The sequence below is a fragment of the Cicer arietinum genome, chromosome 6 (assembly GCF_000331145.2).
Source record: "Cicer arietinum cultivar CDC Frontier isolate Library 1 chromosome 6, Cicar.CDCFrontier_v2.0, whole genome shotgun sequence".
NCBI classification, from domain to species: domain Eukaryota; kingdom Viridiplantae; phylum Streptophyta; class Magnoliopsida; order Fabales; family Fabaceae; genus Cicer; species Cicer arietinum.
In genome coordinates, this window is record NC_021165.2 from 16,535,395 (window position 1) to 16,556,180 (window position 20,786).

The 20,786-nt window shown below is 27.9% G+C and overlaps 2 protein-coding genes across 5 annotated transcripts; one reads left to right on the top strand and one right to left on the bottom strand.

The window, feature by feature from the left end:
* Positions 1 to 561: 561 nt before the first annotated feature.
* LOC101509968 (uncharacterized) lies at positions 562 to 3,521 on the top strand. The gene is made up of 4 exons (XM_004505100.4): positions 562 to 925; positions 1,194 to 1,252; positions 1,828 to 2,009; positions 3,151 to 3,521. Exons 1-4 carry the CDS (start codon positions 730 to 732, stop codon positions 3,206 to 3,208), a joined length of 495 nt encoding a protein of 164 aa, XP_004505157.1. The 5' UTR covers positions 562 to 729; the 3' UTR covers positions 3,209 to 3,521.
* Positions 3,522 to 4,543: 1,022 nt separating this feature from the next.
* On the bottom strand, positions 4,544 to 9,420 carry LOC101510287 (transcription factor bHLH153). Of its 4 annotated transcripts, XM_027335730.2 has the most exons (7): positions 9,044 to 9,419; positions 7,850 to 7,925; positions 6,985 to 7,110; positions 6,376 to 6,441; positions 6,095 to 6,160; positions 5,413 to 5,460; positions 4,544 to 5,027 (listed from the first exon to the last, which is right to left on the bottom strand). In XM_027335730.2, the coding sequence occupies exons 3-7, from the start codon at positions 7,081 to 7,083 to the stop codon at positions 4,875 to 4,877; spliced, it is 432 nt and encodes a 143-aa protein (XP_027191531.1). In that variant the 5' UTR covers positions 7,084 to 7,110; positions 7,850 to 7,925; positions 9,044 to 9,419; the 3' UTR covers positions 4,544 to 4,874. The 4 variants fall into 4 exon arrangements, with proteins under 4 accessions (XP_027191531.1, XP_004505159.1, XP_004505158.1 ...); XM_004505102.4 differs by lacking the exon at positions 7,850 to 7,925 and having other exon boundaries at positions 6,101 to 6,160; positions 9,044 to 9,420; XM_004505101.4 differs by lacking the exon at positions 7,850 to 7,925 and having other exon boundaries at positions 9,044 to 9,420.
* Positions 9,421 to 20,786: the final 11,366 nt, after the last annotated feature.

Sequence of the window (20,786 nt, forward strand, 5' to 3'; positions counted from 1 at the left end):
GGACAACATTAAACTAATACAAATGTGTAAAAAAAATCTGAAAAACCTCAAGTAAATAGTTACATTCTCCAATTGTTCGATATAGATAATTCCTGTACGGATAGGTTAGTCCAAAGAGGGTTATCGACAAAAAAAAAAAATTGTACGGTTTTGAGTTTCGTCTGAAAAATTATGGGTGGAAGGAGAATTCTCCTAAGATATAATCAAATAAAAAATAGGTATGCGACCCATTTAACAGCATCAGAAAATTGAATTTTATATTTCTGTATTTATATTGTCTTTTAATTTTCTAAATTACCATCAAGTAAATACTTTAAAATAAATAAAATTTAGACAAAAACAGGTCTGTCCAAAAAACTTTTTTTCTAAAAATCTTGAATTAAAAAATTCGAAAATTAATTTTTTGATAGTTATTTTCTATTCAGATATTTTATATTTGAATTTTTTTTTATTGAAAATAACTATAAAAAATTTATTTTTCAATATTTTTTATATTAAAAAAGTTGCAAAAATAAAAAATTTGGTCTATAATTTCTTTTGTTTACAAGAAAGTCCCAAATCAAAATTTTTTCTCACTTTTATTTGTACAACGGAAAATTCAATAGATGGTAGGAGTAAAATTGAGTTTTCTAAAAATTACGGGGTGAGGATATCAAATTTAACTTTCATGGAATCCGAATAAACATTCACTACTGTGGCTGGTTCAGGTATTGTTGAGACTTGAGAGAGATGAAAAAAAGCTCGATGGGTATGTCTGAGTACGGTTATGGCGTTTCCGTGGCTGTGGTTATGGTTGTGATGTTGGCTCTTTCTTCCGGTGCTTCATCGGATCAACTGAGCTCAAGAGAATGCGAGAATCTCGGTTTCACCGGACTTGCTTTGTGCTCTGACTGCAATACGTTATCCGAGTATGTCAAAGACAAAGGTTAAATCCATTTCAGATCTCTCTCTCTCACACACACACACACAGTTACACGTTCAATTTTGATTCAAAATCAATTTTACTTCGTTCTAATTTATCACTGAACCACGAAAAATATTGCATATAAATTAGGGTTTAGTTTCGTTGCCTAGCACTACTAAGTGATTGAATGTGAGATTCCAAATCTTAATGTCATAGCTATGTACACATTTCGTTTGCTTGTTTCAATAGTTTGAGTGAGGAATTTACCAAGTTCAAAATTCGGTTGCAGAGTTGGTATCTGATTGTTTCAAGTGTTGCACGGAAGATTCCAATGATGCCACTACCAAGGTATGATCCATTTTGGCTAGCTTTTTAGGAATTCTAATTTTGGTACTTGCTTAGGCTTAGGCCATTGTTTTGCAAAACAAGCGTAGCCTTGTTTAACCAGAGTCTAGTTTAGAGTTTAGACTAGCCTAATTTCAATCTTACCCATTAGTGAATGATTTGAAATTTAAGTGATAATGAAAACTAAGGTGGTGTTTGGTTTATTTTGTTTATATTTGTAAACTAATAATTACAGTGAGTAACAATGCATAACTTTCGCCTTGTTTCTGGTTTTCAAAGAGGAAGTGATGAAGACCACATAATGTCCGTAAGGTAGCATTTTCTTAAATATAAAAATAATACATATCAACTGGGTATTTTTTTAAGACAGAAACATTGAAATGTCCCCTAAAGCCTAAGCAACAGTATCTCAATGTTTGACTAGCTGGCTCAATATCATAGTTCTGAAGTAACAAAAGATCAGTATCCATTGCGAGAGTGTCTATGCAATTACTGCCTCTGTTTCTGTGTCATTTCACCATTCCATCATATATTACCTCCCCCATTTTGGAAGAATATTTATAATTATTTAAATGTAGGTTACATACTCTGGAGCGTTATTGGAAGTTTGCATGAGGAAACTCGTCTTCTATCCTGAAGTTGTTGGCTTTATTGAAGAGGAAAAAGACCGGTTTCCATCAGTTCAAGTTCAATATGTTTTTAATTCTCCACCAAAGTTAATTATGTTGGATGATGTGGGGCAACATAAGGAAACAATCAGGTGCGATTTCTTGATTACTCACAAATAAATACTCGCTTGCGTCCTGTTCTTGGATCTATTGGATGGTTTGGTTTTAAATTGATCTTTAGGCATCTATTGGAATGCTATGACTTTTCAAATGTGTTAACTTTATTTGCTATCGAAATCTGATGTGAATGGTACAATAAATGATATAATTATTTTCAAGAATCAGGGTAAAAATATATTTTATTGAATTAAAAATATATTGACAATACATCAGAGAGATATATATATATATATATATATATATATACTAGATTACTATACAGCCAAATCCCTATTAGTACTCCTATACAACCGAATTCCTATACTTGAGGGATATTTTTAATAATAAAACACAAACAAATTTTGACACACCCCCTCAAGCTAGTGAATAGGTGTTCTCCATTCCCAAAGACCGAGAGTTCTGATGCCATCTCAAGAATTAGGGTAGAAATATATTTTATTGAATTGAAAATAGGTTGACAATACATCAGATATGTATATATATACACTTGATTATTATACAACCAAATCCGTATCAGTACTCATATATAACTATATCCCTACTAATACTCCTATACAACCGAATCCTTATACTTGAGGGATATTTTTAATAATAAAACAGAAATAGAGTTTGACAATTATGATAAAATTGAAATAGAATTGTTATGATCAATGTGATGATTTCATTTGCCCCATTGGCCCATTTAGTTACAAGGTTTTCTAGGAGTTGGTAATTGGTAACACAACACTCATTATGGAATTGGTCAGGAACACCATGCTTATGGAATTTTGTGTAATGTACTTATGATGAAAATGATTTTTACATTGAAATAACAAATCTTGTAAACAGCTATTTGAATTATTTAACCAAAAGTAAAAACAATTTTGATTTTTTTTATGGTTGCATGAACTCTAATGCAGCAAAAGTATGAACAAGAATAGCCACAACAGCCTGGAAAATCATTCTTGAATTGATTTAAATTCTATTACGTAGCTGCATTCGCTTTTTACAGAAAAGCAATTGTTTGTGACTTGTGAAAACTTAGTTTTCTTTGTGTACTAATATGTTTTATAAAAAAAACTAAGTTTAAACTTGTTTTTGATCAAGTTTTTTTATTTTGTTTGTCTGTTGCAGAATTGACAATTGGAAACGTGAGCATATACTGCAGTATCTGCGAGAGAAGGTAAGGTGAAACCTTCGGAAGCATATTGGCAAGCTTCTATACTATCTCTCCATGCACTCTTGTTGTCGTTTAGCTCAAAAAAATTGGGAAGAGTATATACTGTAACTTTGACAAACCATTTAAACTTGCCCTGGTCACTGCTTACTAGTGACAGAATAATGGAAAGTAATGATAGTTTGGTTAATTTCAGATTATTCTCAGTTTTTGTGATAATTTATTACCATACCACAGTTTACTTTTGTGATATAGTTGTATTAACTGAAGCCATATAATGTTTCTTTTGTGACAAGCTTGTTTCAATATTTATCAGGAATAGTCTGTATCTAATGCATTTTATTATATTATCTTCCATCCACTGCCTTCACCAATGTCGTTCCATCACAAAGGAGAAACCCTTTGTCCACTATATATAAGGTTCGTTCGGTTTTCATTTTTATTTCTGATCCGAACCTTGAAATCTCAAGAAAATAGATGCTTCGGTTTAGTTGTGTTGCAAAAGGTGGAGGAATGGGGTGGTAGGCTGAGGAATATGGATGATGATGAAAAATTCCGACTTAAAACACTATTCCAGATTTTTAGCATACAACGCGAACACACATGCCTAAATGCAGGCATGGAGATAGATCTAACAATATTTCAGATTTTCATATACAGACTGAAGTCTATAGAGCATAAGCCCAACAAGATTTCACAAACCCGTTTCTCACCCAATAAATTTAGCACTTCAAAACTGAACCATAGGAAATTTTGTGGTTATTAATGAGTTGAGATATAATTCCCAACCCACATGAATTGAGAAAAGATTCAGGCATTTACAAAAATTCGATAGGTACTCCTACGGGTTAGAAATTAGAGAGGAAAATGATTGAAGACATAAGGAAAGGTTGTGAGGGAGGCTTGGAAGTTGGAACTCTACCAAAAAGAAAGGATCAACTACATAATGTCTATTGTAACATCTTTGAGCTCAATTGATCCAATGATCAAAATTTGTGGTGCATTGTGGACCACCTATCCAGATTAGCCTTTGCCGGATATCAATTTATTAAAGTAATGTTCTTTTAATAATTACTACCAGTAGTCCTATACATAAGAAGAAAAAAAATCATCAAGACCATGACAATTCATTTTTAAAAGGTTATTCCTAAAACAATTCTGACATTAGACATTTTACATCCACTTACATGAAGACCAGTTAAATTTAACAGTTAATATATCTTAAAACTGAGAATTTTTCTATCAATTAAGATATAAAAACAACAACTAAATTTTCTTATATATAGATCCGAAGAGTACATTAATAAGAGACACCACATGGATAAATGTAGGATAAAGACTACCTTGAGATGAAAAAGTTGAAGAAACTGACTTTCCTTAAGATAACGAGTACATCGAATGGAATCATTGTAAAACTAGGAATTTTTAAATATACAGTTGATAATCAGAACATAGAATTGAATCCATATTAGCGTACTTGAAAGCATATTCCCCACCACCAGTTTAAAATTATTAAGGCATGGGATAGCTTCTTGTGATAGACTCATAGAGAGTTCTTAAAAGTTTATGACTATTTTAGCTACTATGATTCCATCTATAGATAATAATGGTGATCATAAATTTTAATGCTACAAGACTAGTTTAGCAACCTTAAGGCTGCTAAGCTGACAAAATGAATTAATCACTGAAATTGTGAAACATCTTTCTCATATTTAGGTGAATTGGTCTTGATTGGTGCCCAGATATCTGCACCATTTCCCTCAGCAACTCCAATAGTAAATGACACAGGAACAAGACATAACCCTCTACTTCTCAGGCTGCATGACTCAGTACCCTGAAAAATGTAACAATTCTCTTACAATCCAATTTAACACTAGAATACCACTAGTGTCATGTAGTAATACTATTTTCTAAAATACATGCATACACTGAATGTATGTATAAACTTTTTACTCATTGCGTAGTATAAATTCCATCTGACATATTATGTGAAAATTAAGGGGGGAAATTCATGTATCTAATTGTCGTCGTATTTTTCTCGCATATATGAAAACAGTTTTAAGGCAGAGTTCACAAAATTCATGTCCCATGACTCATTGGCGTAATTAATATTTCTTAAATGTCATGTTAAAAAAGCAACAAAACAAAAAAACTTTGGCCTAATCCATAACACAAATCCTATTCCAGTTTTAGAGTAGTAGTATTCATGTTATGCTCACCTGCATCTCAGTTGCTGGTGAAGTTTCGAGGTAAGGAGCACTAAGCAGCTGTTAAAACACAGAAAACTTTTGCATAAGATCGAAGTCAAATTGTGTTTAACATAGATTGGAATTCGTAACGTCTTTTTATGAGTGCATGTATTTAAGGCTCTATTTGGACAATTTAAAACTAATAGAACGGAATGGAATGGAACATAATAAAATGGAAGGGAATGAATTATAACTTTTTTGTTCCATTTTTACCCTTTATTTTAAAAACAATAATATGTTCAATTATCTACTCAATTTAGCTACATCAATGACGTCGATTGTGTTTCATGGCAATAGCGATAAACATTCACTGTGTCTATTTTTGTTCCAAATTGGGGGAATGAAAAATTAAAGGAAACGGTGGTATTGGATGGAATGAGTTCCATCCTACTTCATTTCATTCCATTCCATTCCATTCCATTCACTTCTTATAAAACCAAACAATGGAATCTGATTTTATACCATTCCACCACTTTCTATCAATCCAAACATACCCTAAGTATATGAAGCAGCATGAAACAAAGTCATCACTGTATGTTTCATCAGGACTTGATTTAGGTCCAAAGAAGATAGACATGCTTGTGGTATATTAAACTAATTACTATGATATTTATAATGATAAATCAGCACAATGTAGCATGAATGGCCAAACCTTAACTTGTTTATGAAGGAACCCTATGTATTCCATCGCCTCCTTTAAAACAGAAGATGTATCTGTCTGCAGTTAGAATTAAAGAGTCTTTAGGCTCACATAAACATAAAACAAATACTAATTTCATTGGTAAACAAAAACAATTAATCTATTTTGAAACATAAATAAGAGCTTCTTAATTACTATTATTATTTTGCTATTCAAGTCGAATAAACATAGCATCTATAACAGGTCTTATACATAAAGTCATCAATGGAGCTTTAGACATAGTTGTTGTATACCTTTCCATATGGTGAAACAAGCTGTTGAAGAGCGACAATTCGTTCACCGAGCTTTTCCTTCCTATCCTATTGGCATAAACATTAGAAATGTCATACAAAAGTGAGGGAAAATACAAAAGGAAAAGTTCTATTTCAGTGAAGATAATAATTGATATCACAACTTTGAGCATCACGGAGAGTTCCACACGACAGGTTGGTTGAATATTAGTTACTGCCTTTAATTAAGAGAAAATGAAGCAAGGACTTTAGAACATGAAGTTATAATGATTCTTTATTTGGTCCATGAAGGATAAGTTACATTGGTTTAGTCCTTCAAAAATGTAAAGTGGCATCAATTTAATCCTTAAAAACAAAATTTGACATCACTTAGTCCCTTAATTATACAAAATGATTCAAATTAGTCCTTCAATCAAGGAAAGTTCATATCAATTTAGCCCCTCAATATTTCCATAGAGAAGAGGCACCGTTGCATATTTCTCAAATCTAAGCATGGATACAGTAAAAAATAAATAAAAAAATACCCTTCGGTGCATACAGAAAAAAGTAAATAGTTCTATCTATTATTAAACAACAAAAAATTAATAAAGGAGGAAAAAAAACGAAAGAAACCTTAGTGGTGATCTCTAAATCAGGCTTTTGCTTTTTAGATGCAATAGAATTATAACTGCTTTGATCAACAGAGCAAGGGCTCCTTTTATGTCCCATCATCTTTCTAACATCTATCCCCTCTTCTCTCTGGTAGCAACAACAAAGAAAAATTGTGTTTAATAATATATTGTAGTAGCATGAATGATGCAAAAATAATGAAAGTGAAAAACAAAACTAGCTCGAATAATAAAAGAAGCCATCAAACCATCAACATTTCCTCTTGTCAAATTAGAAAGTAGTATTTGTAGTCACACATAATCATTGTGCACATTCAATACACACAAGAGTATTACATTACCAAGTAACCACTAGAGCAAAGTACTGCTAGATATTTCATGTTAGAAATTTGTTCAACAGAATTTTGGAGACATCATCTGCTACAAATTGAGGAAGCATTAAAAGCAAGTAGGGTCAATGAGAGTTGGTTAGATTGGTTCAAAGTAGTTACTATTACAGTCTTCCAATTTTGTTCTTGGCCAGTATTCAGTCCTTCAGCTTGATTTTCATTATGTCATTCTTCTTAAAGACTGATTATGAGTGGCCTTATGTGGGGATATATATATATATATATATATATATATTGAGTATCCTGACAATCCTTTGAATCAATCTGCCTGCTTTTATTGAGAAAACCCATCTCTAACAACCCATGTCCCACCTCGCCCCCCGAATGAATCGAATCGAAAAAGTATGTATGAACTATAATATATTATCTCTAAAAATACCAAACGATGAACCGTTGGTATCTCCAGCCAGAAGCCAGACACTAGTCTCTCAAGGTAATGAGATTCATTTTACCATTATATCCTCTTTCATACGCACTGACCTGAGATTGAACCCTTTGACCACAAGATTGAGGAACCTTGGGATCAAAGCATTAATTTGCTGTAGGGTCTTGAGTCCTGACATAAGTGGAGCCGCGTGAAACACACAATACATAGAACAGCATAACTCATAAGACTGATTGGTAAAATATTAATTGGAGTTTAATTGTGATATGTTGTTAGTGTAAAAAGTTTTGCATTATCAACAAATCACAAACAACCATATATGTGACTTCAGAAAAACTATGATTAAAGTCAACATATTTAGTGATTTAACGATTATAATTGATTGACTTTATAAAAAATCGTTACACTAACACTGTAAGCGAATTAAATCCTATTAATTAATAAACTATAACCAAATCAAAGTGGCCCCATAGCTTGATGCTATGGAAAACAAATCAGCCATGCATTGCATTTTCAAACCATATAAGCTCCTCCTTCAATCAGGCCAAGGGTCATCACTGTCACTGACAATGATCAACGGCTTATAATCAATGAGAGTTATTTTAACAATAATCCAAACATGCAAGTACGAGAATCCTCTCTAGATTGTGATTTTATCTACCATATCAAAATTATTATTTAATTATCAATAATTAATTCTTTGATGTTGTCAAGAACCTAAAAAAACTCAGGTGGGCCCACCGTTTGTTTTTTTAGTCTTTGACAAAGACATGCACACAAACACATATACAAATAAATTCACACATTCACACATACACCTTGCATGAATGAATCTAACTTGAGTACAAAATCTTCCCAACCACTTCCGTTTAATGATAAAGGATATCTTAATTGACAATATACATAAGAACATAAGAATAATTAATTAGTTAACAGAAGAAGACAAAGACTAATTAAAAGAGAATCAAAGACTTTAGTTTTGGATTTGAATTTTGGAAAATCATAAAAATAAACCCAATAACCTTATAACCACTCATTTATTACATGTGTACTTAGAAGAAGAACAATTTTGATCATATAATATAATATACAGTATAGAGATAAAGCTGAGGATTTCAATTTAAAACCACAACAATTTTGAACAGAAAAAAAAAATTTGAATTTTTTTTTTTCAACACAATTGAAAAAATAACAGACCATTTACAAAATAATAGTCTTCAAGAAAAATAGAAAGAAAAAAAATAGATAGAACTTTAAAGGGAAATAAAAGAAAAAAGTTAAAAACTTACTGAAAACATAGAATCAGCATTGCAGAAGGAGCTGGCTATCATCTATGACTTTGAAGCAAGAAAACAGAAAAAGGGTTGAAACCAAAGCCTTTTTTGTGATGTTAAGAAAGTGATGACTGCAAATTAATGTTTTTGTTTTGGTGGGTATCTTCTAGAAGCATGAAAGTTTGTGACTTTAAACAGTGTATTTGTTCACAATTTAATTCCTAAGACTTTTGCATGAAAATTCAAAAACTTTATCAAAGTTACAGACACCACTTCTAATGAAAGGAAAAGTAGTGAAAGTTCATCAATGGAGGAAGAAGAGAAAGAAACAGATTTAAGAAGAAGAAGAAGGGGGAGCAGGTTAATGTCAAAATGTGATTTTATATAGAGCTAAAATAAATGAATATTTTTTTGGTCTTAAAATAAATTAATAGTATAATAACAATAATTCCTTACGTAAGAAATTTTTAATTGTATACTGTCATAAATATACTTGACAGCTAATATCCAACCAAGATGCATGGATTTTCTTTTTCAATTTTTGGTTTTTTCTCTTAATCTTTTTATTTTAATATATAAACCATGCTCTAAATAAGACGAACTTTGATAAAATTGGTAATTTGCATATGCCAAAGGGGGAATGGATTCCCTGCAGTGAAAATTTTATGTAATTGATTTTCAGTCATTCATTTATTATACTTTTATGTGGTCAAAAGTATCTTCGCTCATGTCAAAGGATAATAAAAGCATTTATTAAGAAATCAAATATATAAAAGTCAATTAAAATTTATTGAAACTTGCATAATCGTTTAAAACTTGCCATTATATTCTACTTTTGTGTATAATCGTTTTCTAATTTCACATTTTAGTAATTTATTTTTATTAACTCATAAAATTGTTTTTTTTATTTTAAAATATGATAATTTTTATCGTTTATTTTAATTTTTCAATTAAAAAATAACGATGTGATATATTTTAAATAATGTGACATTTGATACGAGGTTGTAGAATGATTGACACTTATAAAATCACAATAAAATCGTATAAACACTTAACTTTTAAAATTGAAATTTTGTTATTTTTATAATTTAATTAATAACATATGAATAATTAAAACATATTGATTGTTCTATATCGTGAAGTCATATGTCGTATCATTTAAAATATGTCAGATCGACATTTTTTATTCAAATTTTTTAAAAAGATACTAAAATTATCGACTTTTAAAATAAATGAATCAATTCTGTAAATTTATCAAAATAGAAATACCAATACTATGATTAAGCCATATTAAAAAAATTATAATATTTTTAATAAATTAATTTATTAAATATTAGTATATTCACGATTATTATATAGAAATTATATCACCAGTAATTTTTATTATTTTTAAAAATAAACTATGTCTAATTAATATTTCGTTGTTTCTTCATAATAATAATTTATTTTAAAAATCTCACATATTCTTATTAACACATTAAAATAAATATATTATAGAAAGAAAAAAATGTTTTGACTGTCAGTCTGACACTATATTTTTTTTCTTCAAACCAACAAGTCTGGTTTGATTTTAAAAATAAATTATCTCTGATTACGAAAAAGGGTTATTATTCCACTAATTAACAAAAATTGTTTGGGAAATTATCATATTTGTCTGCGTAAGGAATCCTATCCTTCCTAGAGAAGACAAATATTTGTGACAATCACATTTTGCATTCATTTATTAAATCCTGTTTTCACCCAAAAAAAGACCTATTAAATCCAGTTATTTTTTCTTTTTAATTAAATATTAAATCCTGTTATTATAACGTGACATAGTCCTTCTCTAAGGTGGACCAAGTTACTAATGTTAATACCTTTTCCCCTTTAAGAGGTAAAAAATGGTAGACAAAAAAAATTGCGTAAATTATAATCCTTATTTGTCATTTTCTATTGTAATTTCTAATCGAGCATTTAAATCTTGAGTTAAAACAAATAAGTTGTCTACTGAAAAATATTTTACCTCAAAAGAAATTAAAAAAAGTTTTCATTTAACTTTATTTTTTGCTTTCTTTAAAGTTTCGTTATATACGATTTTTTTATTTAGAACTTTTTTTTTTTTTGAGAGAGAGTGAGAAAATTTGTAAAATATATTGAATGAAATTAGATTTAGTAGATCAATCTCGTGAGTTAGATGAGATAAGTGTAAAGAATGTTAGTTTGTTTAGTTATACTCTTTTAAGAAATAGTATCGGATGACGAAGACATACTAGTAGTGGTAGAAGGAGAAGAAATTAGTCTATTTAATGGAAAAATATTCAATTGGTCAATGAAAGAATTGGTTTAATAATAATTTGTTTACGGAAGTGTGGGATGGTTGTGACTTGTGACACTCTTTTTTAGAAAAAATGCAAGTGTAAGAGAAATCTTTAAACGTTAAATTTAGTCATATGTTTAACTTGGTCAGATAAAAATGTGAGTGTTGAATAATGTGAGTGGTACAATGAGCTTTTGATAGAATATATATGTGTGTGAATAATTTTGTTGCACGATCACAAATAAAACAAATGGACGTGGTGACAAATTCGCGAAAATGGATATTTAGTGAAAGATACGTATACTTTGCTTGCCAATAGTAACAATACTATACTATTAGCACTTCGGAAATAAACCGATACTATATGCAAAAGTTACTTTATAACAAGATACATGTTAGCATTTTATTATAATTAAAATACACGAGGCTTACTCCTTATTTATCGTAAGAAAATATATAGTATTTTAATTGTTTGTTTAGATTAAGGGTGTTTACGAGCAATAGTTAATACGTTAATTCAATAATTTAAATGAATTTATTCAATTTATTTAAGTTTGACTCTAACATTAATCAATCAATTTAAATTTAATAGCGTTTGATTTTGATAATAAAATTGATATTTTAAATTCGTGAATCTACAATATAATAGATATATTTTATTATTAATTTTCATTATTGAAGTATAGTTATAATTTAATTGTTGTATTTAATTTGATGGTTTGTTATTAATTTAGTTCTTTTATATGTTTTGGTGTATTTGTTAATATTCTTTGAGTATTGAATGACGTGTTTCGATGAAATTATCTTATTAGTGATACGTGTGAATATTAAAATTTAATTATATGATTTAATAATTAAAAAATTAAAAATATAATATTAGTTTAATAATGAAATAAATGAATTAAATAATTGAATGATAAAATAATCATAAATTTGATATCTTCCTCTCAATAAAAATTCTCACAATAACTTTTGCAAAAAAACAAAATTATTTATTTATTTATAACTTGTAAATACAAATCAACTCAAACTATTGATAGAGGTGAGAATAGGTAATTTTAAAAGAAATTAGTTTTTTTGATCTAAGTATGATTTACAATTTATGATAGACTTATTTTTTTGCTTTGTTCTAGTCATTTTAAAAAATTTACACTGACCCTGAAAATCTATTTCATATTAAAACATTTAAAGAGTATATTTTATAGATTTTTAAATAGACTAAACTAGACTTTTATATATAACCAAATCTAATAAAATTATAACTAGCAAATATGCAACAACCTTCCAAAAAAATAAATAAACAAAATATACTTATAATTAGTAAATTTAAAATAACAAATACTAATATTAATAATTAATAATAAAAAATAACAACGTCAATAGTATATATATATATCGGCTTATCAGACCTATTATTTTTTGTAAATTTGAATCTGATTTATTTAAATTAATAGACTTTAAAAAAATTTAAAGATAAATTCTAAACTATAAATAAATCATGTCATAGGTCTTTGATAGACCACGTAACATATTTTCACTTCTAATAATTGAGTTAGTTTAATTTAAATTTAGTAAGCATATTACAGATTAAAAATTCAGCTTTATCAATTTAAATATTAAATTCGATCAAAACCTAATCAAACTAGTAAGTGTACAAAAGCTAATTGGTATGGATGGGAAGGAGAGAACAAATTTGGCAGTTGAGGGAGAAACCGCGTCTAACCCAAATTAAGCCACTTCTGATCGATGCGCAGAGATTATTCAGTTATATTCACTCACGCATTAGTTTTTTTTCTTTTAATCTTCTATGAATAATTAGTTTAAGGATAACTTACTGCTTGCATTATTCATATTCATGATCAGTATTCTGAATCAATCACGGTCATGCATTTGAGAAAACTGAATTTTATTTCAACTTTCTACATAAAGTGTCAACAAAACTATTTTATTTTTGGTACCCGTGTGCCCATAGTCGTTGTAATTTTTTAAATTTAGTTTTAATTATTATTTTTAATTATTATTATGTATAATATTTTTAAATATTAAATTATTTATATTTATAATAATAATAATACACTAATAATTAAAAAATAATTTAATAAAATTATTATTATCATTATTTTATTTAGAAAAATGTTACTTATTACAAAAAGCTTAAAACACTTAAAAATAGAATAGTTCCTCTTAGTGCATATATAGCAACCATAATTTAAGTTATGTTATTAATATTTTCTTTGACATTTTATTTTCAATATTTACATTTTTATTAAATGAAATACATGTAAGTTATACTATTTTATGTTAGACTATTTTTAAAGTAGTGAAATTCACATATACTTTATTTAATAAAAAATAAATGTTAAAAATAAATCACATTATAGAGAAAAAAGATTAGTAGAAATGTGATTATATGTTAAACATCACTATTGTCTAACTAAGGCAAAAATTTAGTTGAGCAACAATAATTGAATTAGGAACCCAATGCAACGGAAAGAAGGACAATCTAACGTTAGTCTGTTTTGGCGGGAAACCGGTTTTGGGTATAATGTCAGAGCAGTTTTTCAGCATCGGGTACCCTCTTTCAGACACTCGGTCCCACCAACTTTCTACTATTTATTTCTTTCTTTTTTTTCTCCTTGAAAAACTACCCGTGCGTGACCCTACTACCACAGCCACGCGCGTTGTGGCTCCGTTTTATCCAAACGCGTGTAGCTTCGCGAGTGATTCAAGTGTAACAACTCTTGAAAGTCGCGAGATGTTCTAGGACAGTGGGGTCCATGAAACGCTTATTCTTCGACCATGCTCCCCAAAAGTCCACAACCAAACGATTTTCGTCATCCTCTGCGGACCCACGCGGTTTTGCTTTTTCTTTTTTCTCTTTTATCTTATTTGAGTTATGACTTCGTTCTCTCTGTACTCTTCACTCCTCAGGTTCCGTTTTTTTTTCCTTTCAATCCAGTACATGAAAATTTTTAAAATAATATTTTTCCTACAAAAAATTCTCATAAAAAAATTTGTAAATAGAAATGAATTTTAAAAATATTAAACCAAATGCAACCGAAAATATTTTTTTATTAATAGAAATTTTGAGTAACAGATAATGTTCAAGTCTAACATAATAAATATTTTATAACTCACTAAACACAAAAATATTTATATTCATTTTATTCCAATTGAATATAAAAATCATTGGCTCTGTATTTACAAAATAATTATTCTAAATTGACGATATTTAATTATTCAAATTAGTTTTTTTGTATTTACTTCAGAAATATTAATACACCTTTTATTTTATTATTTTCTTTAATATAAATATTCTCGATCTTATTATAAATATTTTATTTACATTGTATACAATTTTAAAAACAAAATTATTAATTGTATTTATTTTATTGGTAATTTTTTTTAGTAAAATATTCATATATGATAGTAGATTTTTTAAATGAATTAAGATCATAAATAAAGATATATTATTGAGAAGGAAATAATAAATGTTATATTGACATTCTAATTAAAAATATATACATCACTTCCATTTTATTATACTCTCATTTTGCATTTATCATAAGTGAAATATATTAATATTTAAAAGAATAATTTGACAAAGTTATTATTTTCACAATCTATATATATCACATATACAAATATATAAAATAATCAAATATAATAATTATTTTTTAATGAAAAGAGTATGACACATTCATATAATTGAAATATCCATTTTGTATTTGTCTTTTCTCTTTTTTATTTTACATTACAACACATAATTATAAATTTTGACATTTTAAATTTGTATAAGGTAGTACTTACTTTCTTTTGGCTGACAGACAAGTAGGTTTATATATTAATTTACATTAACTTCATAAAGTTAGTGAAAAATTAGATTAATCACATATATACTAAAAAGAGATGAAATATTGATTTACGACTATATATCGCTACACATACTGTTGTGTCAACTTAAAACCAAAGTCGGTAAAATACGAGCTTTTAGTCTTCAAAAAAGTTATAGTTAGCTGTATTTTTGTCTAAAAGTATATAAGTATAAGAAATAAAAGATATCACAAGTGTGAAAAAATACACCAGTTGACATAATTGAAAGAAAATTACATCTAGAAAAGCAATAAATGTAACATTTAAATAAACTTTTGTCAAAAAAAAATCTAAATTAAATTATCCTAAATGATTATTATTATTAACATATTAAAAGGCTTCTATTTTTATTTATTTATTATAGTAGTGGTTTAGAGTTTTCTTCAACGCCTCAATAAGTGTTATCTCGTTGCATTGTTCACTTTTTTATATTTATTATATCTTAAGTGGAATAAATTGTTACAATAAGAAAATTTGGAATTGTTATCATCTTAAAATATAGTTTTTGTATTTTAATTAATGTTTTATTCAAAATTAAATTTAGTAATTAAAAGTTGATTAGCCGGCTTTTAGTTGACCATAACATTATAGATAATTTATATAAAATAAAAAGGTTGTAAATAAAAATAATAATAATAATAATAATAATAATAATAATAATAATAATAATAATAATAACAATGAAATGTGATATGTTCGTGTAAATAATTAAAGATAAGAGATATAAATATCACACACAAAAAGTATATTAGTTAGCCAACTCAGGTTAGTTCAGTTCTGATAACCATAAAAAATTTACTATGTACTCCAGAATCATAACGTTCTCCTCACTTTTTTTCTTGATAAAACTTTGATCAATTATAATCTTCACATTTTAACGTAAAAATGATTTTCACAATCACTTTTCAACCATGAAAAAAATTTCATATCCACTTTTCGACATAGAAATGATTTTTACCATCACCTTTGAATCTATAAATAATTTTTACAGACACACTCAATTTAACATAAAAAATAGATTTAAGTCGATTATAATGTGTATAATAAAAGTGTTTGGGATCTAATAATTATCAACTTTTTGTTTGATATTAACTGAAATCAAAACTCAATAAGAATGATCCAAAGATATAGTAGATAAAGTTGGAGTTTTCTTGAAGATTTATTGACTTGAACAAGTGAATATTGATTGTATGTCAAACTCTTGCCTTAGTCTTCTAATTGATCTTCCCTTTATAGATGAATATAAGCCTGAAAATGCATATAAAGTTGAATATAGTCATTAGACACATTAGCCAAGTGTCAAATTTGATTTAAACATATTAATCACATGTTTATATTAGTGTCCATAATATTATTGACTAACTCAAAACATTATTGCTTTGAATGTAAAAGGATGAAGAAAAGTGTTTTGAATACACGTTCTTAGTAAAATATGTGTCAATAAGTTTAAGAGTATATTTTTTCTACCAATAAATCTTTCAAACTTGTATCAATGAGCAATCATGATATTTTTAATTTTAGTTATTTATCTATAGATCTTTTGCGATTCAATAAAAGTTTCAGCTCAACCTGATTCATATGTTTGAGTGGACATTTATATTTTAGATTATTTATTAAATTAATATAATTGATATTATGTAATATTTCCTTTATCATAGATAATAAAATTAATTAATTTAATATCTATTGAGACTGTTAAATTTATATAAGATTTTATTCGTTTTAGTTTTCAGAATAGTAGCATGTAAGACATTTACAGAAAAAATTCAAGCATTTTTTATTAACTAAATTTTTTTATTTTTAAGGGGGCATAAAGCGGCAGTTACCTTACTTTAGGCCGACTGTGTACATAGACTTTTATTTAATTTTTTTGAAATATATCTCGAATCTCATGAGATATTGAGATATAAGAGTTTTTTTTTTTTTAATTTCTAAAAAGTTGGACAAATCTAGATTATTGGAGGATACATGGAGTAAAGGTATTATTTGATTAAATTTGTAATTGTGGGGTAAGGAAATTTAGATTCCCTCAAATAGACTTGTATCCATCATTTATAATTTTTTTCTTAACTTATCAAAATATCCCTAACTGAATAGTACTGAAAATTAAAACAAATTCAAATAATTACGCATACACCCATATTTCAATTTTTTTGAAAAAGTAATTTTTTCCCCTGTGAACCTCTAAAATTGGAATTTTGAAAAATGAATTTTTTTGTGGTTATATTTCAGATGGAAATTTTGAAAATCAAATTTCGGACACATAATGTAATACCGAAAATTTTATAAAAATGAAATTTTCGGGTCAACTTTTTTTCCATTTTGTCCTTCAATTTTTTTCCAATAAGGAACAGAGGAGCGAAAACACTGTAGAACATTATTGAGTTCGACCTCTGACACAATTTAATAGGAGAATCGTTATTGAGAAACAAGAGAACGAGGAACAAAGAGATGCAACAAGAGGAGGATTATGTTTAGAGCTGTCAATTTGACAAGCCCCTTAATTATTGGCCACAGCTCACATGTTGGAGGAACTGATAAATTTTATAATTTAAAAGGCCCAAAAAAAGAAAGCCCCCAACACTAAAAGCCCATTAAAAATTTGCGAGCTTAGTGGGCCTATAGGCCCACATTTTCAAAAAAAAAATCAATTTTTGTTTTTTTAAATATTTGACAATTTTTTTTATTTTTCGAGAAATATTTTTTTATTTATTTTTTCACTGATAAAAATTTTTTGATTTTTTTCTATAAAAAATTTTCGATAAAAAATGATTTACAATTATTTTTCGAAATTTTTTTTGATTCAAGAAAAAAATTCGATTTTTTATTTTATTTTCTCACTATTTTTTGAGAAAATATTTTTCTAAGAAATTTTTTTATTTTTAATTTTTTTGAATAAAATAAATTTCGATTTTTTTTTTTAAAAGTATGTATAATATAGTATAGTTTTATCTATCTATCTATCTATATATATATATATATATATATATATATATAGTAAACTAACTAATAGTATAATTTATTGTGTGTTATTTTAATTAAATATGATAGACGTACCTTGAAAGTCGTTTCAAATGGCAAAAAATAAGGTAAATTCATTATATCAGATATGTATTACATTATGAGATAGATAAATGGATTACTATATCATGGTTACGTTCTTTGCAAAAATTTAGTTTACATACGATCAATGATAATCTTATATCAGTTTTTGCTGAGAGATGATACATATAGACTAGTTCATTTCACCAACCATTTGGTGAAATGACTATTACTCTTGTCGATGTTAGGGGTATGTTGGGAATATCATGTTATAGAAAGTTATTCACACCTATCGCTACCACACAAATGAAGATTAGACAATTGTTGTTGTTGTTGAGTTATTGGGAGTTGATGAGGCAGATGCTGTGAATGAGACTATTGCCAACATAAGTGCTTTATATAGTTTTGAATGGTTGAAAAGTGATAACTATATTTTTTAAGAAACTTCATGAATGTAGATTTGATTGTGTATTGAGAGCATATCTACTTCATTTAGTAGGGTGTACCATACTAATTGACAAAAGTTTTAGCCTTGTATCTGCAAAATACCTGTTTCTTTTTCAAGATATTGATACTTGTGGTAAATAAGCATTAGGACCAATCACTCTTGTTGTTTTATATGACTATGTTTGAGATGGTACCATGTCTGCAACGAAGCACATCAGAGGAGATATATCTCTATTTTAGGTACTTTTATATTATTTTGACTTAATTGCAATTTTGATATCTCTATTATTACTAATTCACAGAATTTGCCCATATTTTAAAAGTTGAAAGTTTTGGTTTCTCCTTCATATTTTCGAACTAAAAAATGATGATTTTTTTATATTTTTAATGACATAATATACAATTATATGATATAGAACCATCTAAACGTATTAATTATTCATATGTCATTAATTAAATTAAAAATATGAAAATTTTCAAAAGTTGTAATCTATGTTTTCATGACGTTTTATTTCAATTGCATGGGTGTTAATAATTCTACATCATCGTATCATATGTCACATTATTTAAAACATCTACATCATTATTTTTTAGTTAAAAAATTAGAGGAAGAAATCAAAATTGTCAACTTTTAAAATAGAAGACCAATTTCGTGAATCCATAAATATAGGAGGACTAAAATTGCAATTAGACCTATTATTTTTTTATACTTATTATATTGTTATTTGATAAAATGTTTATTTAATTATTTGTACTTTTTAATTATTTTACGTACATGGATTTATGAACATTTCTCTAACATTTGTAAGCTTAGTATGAGTGAACATATATCTGCGATGTCACAAATGGTTTGATGGAGTGTTAAACAAATATTTGGGAATGTTGCATATTACAGACCGAAGTTCGATGCTCTGGGACCTATCGATATTATATAGACGCATAATTACGATAAAAATGGCACAACATGATTTCAATTGATGTTTACAAAGCACATTAATGGGTGCTCCACGATGGTATCGTATTTGTCGGAGAGATGTCTACGAACGTTTAGGTATACATAATGCATCCCTCCTACACCGTCAATGCTCGCTGTCTGTCATGTTGATATTGAATGGAGTATGCACATGAACTATGTTTTTTCCATCTGTACTATGTTACATTCAGTCACATATCGACACGAGTGTGTTGAGGGATACTTAAAATGGTACTATAGGATATCTCATTATGGAATGATCTCTTATGTTGCTACAACACCTCTCTGTTTTGACGTTCCTGGTGGCGTTGTTGATGTTGGTCCTGATACTAGTCATAATGTTGGTGTTGGTACCCCTACTGCTGATGTTGGTCCTAGTCATAGTCATGATGCTCGTATTGGTTCTCCTGCCCCCGAACCTGAAGTCGTGAGTCCTACTGAATGGTATACACGATGTTAAATAATGGGTGATATTATACAACATAACTTAGACTTATAGAGACTAGATCTTGAAGATGAGATGTATGTCTACTTAGAGAGAGCCTTACACATATATAGAGGAATGCATTATCATTAGCATTGTAGTTGTATTTTGATTGTATTATGTTACTATTCATATTTATTTATTTTGACTTATTATTCATACTTTATTTATTTTTACTACTTTATTGTTTTAGACTTATTTATTTTTACTACTTTATTGGTTGTTAAAGTAAACAAGAACGAGACATGATATAAAAGTTGAAATGATTTTCGTTTGAGTAAAAGACATACCATTTATGATATGAAATAAAAGTTTAAATGTATGTTCTAAATCAAAAGTGTCAATCATCTGCCAAATGCATACAACCTGATGCAACATATCAGTTACAAGAAAATAATCTATCACTTCTTGCAAACATTTTTTGAATAATGCAACATATAAATCAGGTTTAGACTTAATCTCTGTATACAACTGTTGACGCACAATGCTCCAATATTCTTCACTAGTAAAACAACAATAACACGATATCCATATTTTCTATTCGCATTAACAGATTAACTATGCCTTCAATATATGAATGAATTATAGGAGGAAATTCGTTCATATATTTTCTAACTATGCCTTCAATATACGTGGATATGTG

What these genes read in the sequence shown, in the direction of transcription:
- LOC101510287 (XM_004505101.4), bottom strand. Translation starts at nt 9,085, where the DNA reads ATGATAGCCAGCTCCTTCTGCAATGCTGATTCTATGTTTTCA. An exon ending in ATGCTGATTCTATGTTTTCA is followed by an intron (nt 7,111 to 9,043) that starts GTAAGTTTTTAA and finishes TGTTGCTACCAG; the next exon opens with AGAGAAGAGGGGATAGATGT. An exon ending in ATTTAGAGATCACCACTAAG is followed by an intron (nt 6,442 to 6,984) that starts GTTTCTTTCGTT and finishes TTATGCCAATAG; the next exon opens with GATAGGAAGGAAAAGCTCGG.
- LOC101509968 (XM_004505100.4), top strand. Translation starts at nt 730, where the DNA reads ATGAAAAAAAGCTCGATGGGTATGTCTGAGTACGGTTATGGCGTTTCC. An exon ending in CCAATGATGCCACTACCAAG is followed by an intron (nt 1,253 to 1,827) that starts GTATGATCCATT and finishes ATTTAAATGTAG; the next exon opens with GTTACATACTCTGGAGCGTT. An exon ending in CAACATAAGGAAACAATCAG is followed by an intron (nt 2,010 to 3,150) that starts GTGCGATTTCTT and finishes TGTCTGTTGCAG; the next exon opens with AATTGACAATTGGAAACGTG.